The sequence below is a fragment of the Elephantulus edwardii genome, unplaced genomic scaffold, assembly GCF_000299155.1.
Source record: "Elephantulus edwardii isolate Elephantulus edwardi_28Jun2011 unplaced genomic scaffold, EleEdw1.0 scaffold00235, whole genome shotgun sequence".
NCBI classification, from domain to species: domain Eukaryota; kingdom Metazoa; phylum Chordata; class Mammalia; order Macroscelidea; family Macroscelididae; genus Elephantulus; species Elephantulus edwardii.
Window position 1 is genome coordinate 388,975 of NW_006399985.1, and position 7,704 is coordinate 396,678.

Here is a 7,704-nt window from a genome sequence, read left to right on the forward strand (position 1 = left end):
TGAGGTGGATTGATTCAGTGACTGGGATAATTGGGATGGGAGTGTCAGAGACAGTGCGATTGGCACAGGACAGAGCGGAGTTCAGGGCTGTTGTACATAGGGTCGCTATAAGTCGCAGGCGACTCGATGGCACATAACAACAAACAACAACATGTATAAGTGGTAATGTAGAGACCCAGTTTGCTACATAAACATCACTGAAATCACAATAAGATGAAATATATAGATGGAGAGAGTACAGCTTTGCTTTATACGTCATAATCTCAGACCCATTGACCAGACTTCGGGCTCTGTAAAATGTGAGCGCTGTGCTGGATAAATGGGCGTAGGCAGAAAGGACAACTTAAATTTAGATTCCGACAAAGTTTAATGACCGACTTGGCTGCCTTTAAACTGCTCTCTGCTCACCTGGGCCCTTCACCTTCCTGCCTTTACCTCTCATCTGCTTCCTGGATTCCCAGGTGTAACAGGCTGTACCTCTTTTGATGGATGGTTACATTGTTTCCTAGGAGGCTCTCACCATTGAAGACCTCCAGATACCTTTTAAAATATTCTCTCTCCGTACCCAAATTGGCAAAGAGGAGGTAAACTTATCTCTATATGCAGATATGATATGATATGATAGTATATTTAGAAAACCCTAAAGACTCAGCAAGAAAACTACTGGACATAGTTGACCATTTCAGAAAAGTGGCAGGATACAAGATCAACACATAAAAAAATCAGTTGAATTTCTCTACAGTGACAAAGAGAATACAGAGCTGGAGCTAAGAAAAACAATAGTCTCCACAATAGTTAATCCCAACATTAAAAATTTGGGAGTAAATCTAACCAGAAGTACAAAGGATCTATTCAACGAAAATTACAAAACATTACTACAAGAAACAAAAAGAGACCTGGAAAAATGGAAGAATATTCCTTGCTCATGGGTAGGGAGACTCAATACTGTGAAAATGACAGTATTACCAAAGGCAATTTACATGTTCAATGCAATCCCAATACAAATACCAATCCCATTCTTCAGTGAGATGGAAAAGGTAATCTCCAGTTTCATTTGAAATGGAAGGAGGTCCTGAATAAGCAAAGCACTCCTTAAAAAGAGAAACAAGTTAGGAGGCATCTCACTTCTTGATTTCAAATCCTACTATACTGCCATGGTGGTCAAGACAGCCTGGTACTGGTACAATGACAGATTCATAGGTCAGTGGAATAGAATTGAGAATCCAGAAGTTAGCAGTTTACCTACGGTCAACTGATTTTTGACAAGGAGATGAAATCAGTTAAATGGGAAAACTACAGACTTTTAACAAATGATGTGGGCAAAATTCTAAAATTATCTGCAGAAATCTCAAGTGAGATCCAAACCTCATGCCATGCAAAAAAATCAACTCAAAGTGGATCGTGGACCTAGGACTAAAACCAAGGACTATAAACTTCATTAAAGAAAAGTTTGGAAAAACTCTAGATGTCCTAATCTACAACATAAACAGTCTTCCAAGCATCCTGAAAAATCTACGACCAGGAGAGGATAAAATAGATGAATGGGACCTGCTAAGAATCAAATCCCTATGCACATCCAAAGCTTTTCCAACAGAATAAAAGGGTAGCCACTAACTGGGAAAAAATATTTGGTAATGACATGTCAGGTAAGGGACTTATAGCTAGAATTTATAAAATACTCTAGCAGCACAACAAGATAAAGGTAAATAGAAAAATGGGCACAGGATATGAACAGACACTTCACCAGAGAAGACATTCAGATGGCCAACAAGCACATGAAATGTTCAAAATTCCTAGCTCTAAGAGAGATGCAAATCAAAGCAACTCTGAGATACCATCTCAACCCAGTAAGAATATTAACAGAACAGCAAGCAACAAATGCTGGAAAGGTTGTGGAGAAACTGGTGGTGGGAGTGTAAAATGGGGCAACCACTATGGAAGGCTGTGTGGTGCTTTCTTAAAAAGCTGCAAATAGAGATACCATTTGGCCCAGCAATTCCACTATTGGGAATATACCCCAAAGAGACCATAATCGCCGCCCAAGCAGATATATACATACCCATGTGTATCATGGCTTTGTTCACAATAGCAAGGAGTTGGAAACAACCTAAATGCCCATCAACAAACGAATGGATAGAGAAGCTGTGGTATATTCACACAATGGAATACTATGCTGCACTGAAAAACAAGGAACTCATGCAATATTATTCAAAAAGGGTGGCCCTGGAGGACATTATGCTGAGTGAAATATCTCAGTCACAAAAGGACAAATATTGCATAGGGCCACTGTTGTAAATAGGGACTGACCATAAGGGTTGGGGGGAGATTGAGGAAGATGGGATAAATTATGTATACTGCATTGAAACAGATGAGGGAGAGAACTGGCTAAAAGGAATATATGATTAGGTATACTTGCCATGACAGGAGTCCATAGTGCGTAGTGGAGTGGACTTGGGGGGAGGGATTGTATAAGCATAAAATAATTTTTCTTTTACTCTTCAAAGAGAAGAGCAACATGCGGGGAGGGAGGGAGGGAAGGATGGGCAGGGAGAAAAGTGCAACAATGAGTGAATGGAAATCCAAAGTTTCTGTAAATTTTCATTTAATAATAAAATGGGAAGTGATCAGATTGTGACGTAATTTTAAACTTGATATGGACAGCGACTAAGGATGATAGAAGGCGAATTGATGTCTTTGAGCTGTGGTGCTGGAGAAGGTAGTGACTATATCATGGACTGCTAGGAGAACAAACTAGGTTCGTCCTAGAGAGAGTGAGACCAGACTGCTTCTTGGAGGCAAGGATTCAGAAGCTTCATCCGACATCTTTGGACATGTTGCAAAGAAGGACCAGTCCTTGGAGAGGGACGTCGTGCTTGGAAGGGTGGAGGGACAGGGCAAGATTGGAAGACCCTTGATGAGATGGACTCAGTGACTGGGGTAATGGGAGTAAGTGTGTCAGAGACAGTAAGATTGGCTCAGGACACAGCAGGATTCAGAGCTGTTGTATATCGGGTCGCTGTGAGTCAGAAGCAACTTGAAGCCAATTAACACCATGGTATCCTGACAGTCACCTTGACACGGCATGGTGCTGATGAACCTGAGTTCGGTATTTGTGGAGCTGTCAGGAGTGTGGCTCCTTAGAGACCCAGCTCGGCTCCTCTCCAGTGTCTCCGAGGTCCAGTATGTGTGCTGCTGCCATCAGGTGCACCACTACTTAGAGACCCAGCTCGGTTCTTTAAGTCTGTGACGTTTGGTGCCATCGTGTTTGCAGCTCCTTAGAGACCCAGCTCGGTTCTTCTCCAGTGTCTCCGAGGTCCAGTATGTGTGCTGCTGCCATCAGGTGCACCACTACTTAGAGACCCAGCTCGGTTCTTTAAGTCTGTGACGTTTGGTGCCATCGTGTTTGCAGCTCCTTAGAGACCCAGCTCGGTTCTTCTCCAGTGTCTCCGAGGTCCAGTATGTGTGCTGCTGCCATCAGGTGCACCACTACTTAGAGACCCAGCTCGGTTCTTTAAGTCTGTGACGTTTGGTGCCATCGTGTTTGCAGCTCCTTAGAGACCCAGCTCGGTTCTTCTCCAGTGTCTTCTCTTGGAGTGGTATTTGATTTTATTGCTAGTTTTAATTGAATCATCTGAGGGATGGGATGGGTCTGCTTTTGTTTCTTGGCCAGGAGCTTCTTAATCCTGAAAGTCGTTTTGGTTTTGTTTTGAATGCACTTCCTTTATTGATGACGACAAACAAAAAGAAAAAAGACCAAATGTAAACCCAGGAGGCTAGAAATACAAACTCAGTTCATTCAAATTCAAGCACATCCAGACTCTGGGACAAACTTAGGAGCTTCTGTGCACAAAGTGAGGGACAAGGGACAGGATTGTGTCGGAGACCCAGAGAAGGTGTGGGAATGAGTGGGACTGGGAAGACCTTACAGGCCCCCATCTGTCTGGCTCCCATGTCACCCCTGAAGGGGTTCTGAAGGTCAGTTCCCAGCAGTTCTACCCTCCCTTGTTCAAGCCTCGGACCTCACTCTCCTTCACCTACACATTCTTCTCTGATTAGGAGCAGGGGAGGTTTGTATGCACTGTGGTGAGGCTGCGGGCCAGCAGAAGTGGCGTGGAGATGAGGTGAAGAGAAGCCCGAGCTGTCCAAGGACCCCTGTCTTCAGGGGATCCCGGACTGCATGACCACTCCTCCTGCGCGTCTGCTCGGATCCAAGGAAGCAGACTGTCGGCATAAGCAGCTGTCCTCGAGGCCTGCTGTCGGGGTCCGCTGGGGTGACAGCGGCGGCAGCGTCTTCCAGTGGGGCAGCTGCTCACAGCAGAGCTGCGCGGGAGCTGCCCCGTCGTGCCCTCTCCCTGTTCTCTCCCTGCCCAAGGCGTCCACGGCACACACTTCAGTGGTGCTGCCAGCTGGCGAGGACTAGCACAGGGCCCGCTCGTCTGGACATGCAGAGGGCAAGCCGTGGCAGGTGGGCTCGGCTCCATTGAGGGCTTTGGTGGGCGGACTGCTGGGATCTAACAGCGGCTGCCACACCTCTCGGTCCCAGTCCGAGTCTTCGCTGGCGCTGCTGGAGCGGCACCCATGGCAGGGGCCCGGCTGGGCTGCTCCGAGGAGTCACGGGGTCCATCAGGGGCCCTTCTCATCAGATGGCCCGTGGTTGCCTCCTGCAGGCAAATGCCGCCTCCACCCCACTCCTTAGTATCCACCTCCAGCAAGCTCCTCAGCCCCTGCCGATCCTGAAAATCTTATGAGAAGACACAGTGAAGACAAAACAGGGCCAGATGAAACACGATGGCGGAGGAACAGAGAGCTCTTAGGTGTTCGTTAAACCCACTGCCATCGAGTGCCTTCTGACTCCCCGTGACGCCTCAGCGAGCTTCTGGAGCTGTCAGTCTCTCTGGAAGGATGTTGTGTTGCTGTTGTGTGTGTCGAGTTGGAACTGGCTCACGGCTGACCATCCAGCGAGTTTTCAGAGGCAACAAATCACATGGGAGGAGATTGCCCAGCCTTCTCCAACAGAGAAACTGGTGGATTCCAACCACGGGCCTTTGGGATTGCAGCACAGCTTCTGAACACCAGACCTCTTTTTGGAAGGATGCTACCCATTTTTCTTCTGTGGAGTAATTGTTGTGCAAACTTCTGGACTTTCAGTTACCATCACCATGGAAACCTTACTATGCTTATTGCTGTTGTAACTTTAGGATGCGTCCTACTGAGGTAAACCCTGGTGTTATGTGCCTCTGTGTCAGAACCAGTGCATAGCAGAGCCCCGTAGGTTTTCTGAGCAGTAAGTCATCCTGGAGGAGAGCGCCTGTCTTTCTCCTTTGGAGCAGCCGGTGGATTTGAACCAAGTGCCTTTGGGTTGACAGTGCCAACTTCTTAGCACTGCAATACTTAAAAGTTTCAGAGTGTTTTGAGATTCTCTAAGAAGTGGTAAATTTCATTGTAATTCTGTACAGAAGGGCTACTTTGACCACGTACAGCTGTGACTTGGATTCTTTACATGCTTTTGATTACTCCAAACAGATGAGCAATTTTTGAGACCAGGTCAGCTAATGACACCTGTTTCAGCTGTGGTGTTGGTATGGAACATTTTTTGGGGATTTAAGTGAACCTGCAAAAAAGAACCAGCTGCTGCGTCCTCTTCCTGAGCTTATTTTTCTGATTCTAAGGGTGGATGTGAGCTCTGAAGACACAGTGTATAAACATATAAACATCGCCTGGCTCTTTAGAAGTGGAATAGCTCAAGTCTAATAGTGAATCCAGTCTTTCACAGTATACAGGGCTTTGTGTGGCTGGATTTGATTTGAGAAATAAGACGGTATTAACTCCTGTGTTTATTTTTCCTCTAGACAGCAGAGGGAAGCAGAGTTCTGAAGGAAATAGACCACTCTAAGTTTTATTCTTCCCAGTTTCAGGTGGCCGGCCTCACCTGCAGGGTCCTTAGCATCACCTTGTAGAGGTGCTAGCACTGCTCACTGCCCTTGTCTTCATTTGCTCTGGAGAACCAGGCAGAGCTGTGCAGGTAGCACTTGCTCAGCCTTCAGAATTTAGGACCAGCAGGCTGTGGTCTTTGTTATCACTTGTTAGGCATCAGAGAGTTGGACAGTGACCAAGGAGGATAGAAATAGAATTGATGCCTTTGAGCTGTGGAGCTGGAGAAGAGTATTGAGGGTACCATGGACTGCTAGGAAAACAAACAGATTCATCCTGGAGAGGGTTAAACCGGGTGGCTCCTTGGAGGTAAGGATTCTGAGGCTCTGTCTAACATACTTTGGACATGTTGTGAGGGGAGACCGGTCCTTGGAGAAGGACATCATGCTTGGGAGGGTGGAGGGACAGCATAGGAGGGGAAGACCCTCTATGAGGTGGATTGATTCAGTGACTGGGGTAATCGGGATGAGTGTATCAGGGATCGTGTGATTGGCACAGGACAGAGCAGAGTTCAGGGCTGTTGTACATAGGGTCGCTATGAGTCACAAGCAACTCAACAGCACATAACAACAACAACAACAACAAAGGAGCCCTGCAGCCTGCAATATGATTGAAGCTCCACATCAAGAAAACAGAGATTCTCACCACTCAGCCAGCTGGCAACTTCATGGTAGATGGTGAAGAGATTGAGATTGTCAACAGCTTCAGTTTGCATGGCTCTAAAAATTAACACTCTTGGTACCAGCAGCCAGGAAAGGAAAGGACTAATTGCATTGGGAAAGTCTGCTGTCAGAGACCTCTCCAAAGTACTGAAGAGCAACGATGTCAGTCTGGAGAAAAAGGTGCTCCTGATACAGGCAACGGTCTTTGCAATTGCTTGCTATGCATCAGAAAGCTGAATAATGACTAGGGATGAAAGAATGAGAATTGATGCCTTTGAGCTATGGTGCTGGAGAAGAGTGTTGAAAATACCATGGACTGCTAGGAAAACAAAGAAATCCTTCCTGGTCTCAGGCTTCGTCTGACATACTTTGGGCATGTTGCAAGGAGGGACCAGTTCTTGGAGAGGGACTTCATGCTTGGGAGGGTGCAGGGACAGTGCAAGAGAGGAAGACCTTCAATGAGGTAGATTAATTTAGTAACTGGGGTAGTGGGAGTAGGTGTGTTGGAGACAATAAGATTGGCATGGGATAGAGCAGGGTTTAAGGCTGTTGTACGCAGGGTAGCTATGAATCACAGGCACATAAAAACAACAATGACAAGAAGGAGCCCTAGGTGTTCAAAGTTAATGTCTTCATATTATTGGCAGACCTCCACTAATTTCCTTATACCACTTCTGTTTTTTTCTGAAAATGTACCAGTGTGTGCGATCCAGCTGATAGAAAAGTACTGTTATTTTCCATACATTTCTTACCATTTAAATTTTTGAAATAAATTTTTGGAAGTAGAACAAGGTTATTTGGTAAAAATGCCCTGAATGATCAAATCACCCTCCTTAAATGACGCTGGGTATCGTACGCACGGAACTCGTGTGGTTCTCGAAGGTGATGGAGATGAATACCCTCTTGCATCTGGTGACCTTGTTCCGCAGGCCATGAACCGCTCCCTGGCCAACGTGATCCTCGGAGGCTACGGCACCACCTCAACAGCCGGGGGCAAGCCCATGGAGATTTCCGGCACGCACACCGAGATCAACCTTGACAATGCGATCGACATGATCCGGGAAGCTAATAGCATCATTATCACCCCAGGTGTGAAACCCAAACGCGGACA

The 7,704-nt window shown here is 46.3% G+C and overlaps 1 protein-coding gene across 1 annotated transcript in view; it reads left to right on the forward strand.

Moving 5' to 3' along the window:
• NNT (nicotinamide nucleotide transhydrogenase) overlaps positions 1 to 7,704 on the forward strand; it is a 172,064-nt gene that overhangs the window by 113,947 nt on the left and 50,413 nt on the right. Inside the window, exon 17 of the mRNA XM_006898607.1 lies at positions 7,523 to 7,682. Within this exon, the coding sequence (XP_006898669.1) occupies positions 7,523 to 7,682 (160 nt within the window). The remainder of the gene's footprint in view (positions 1 to 7,522; positions 7,683 to 7,704) is intronic.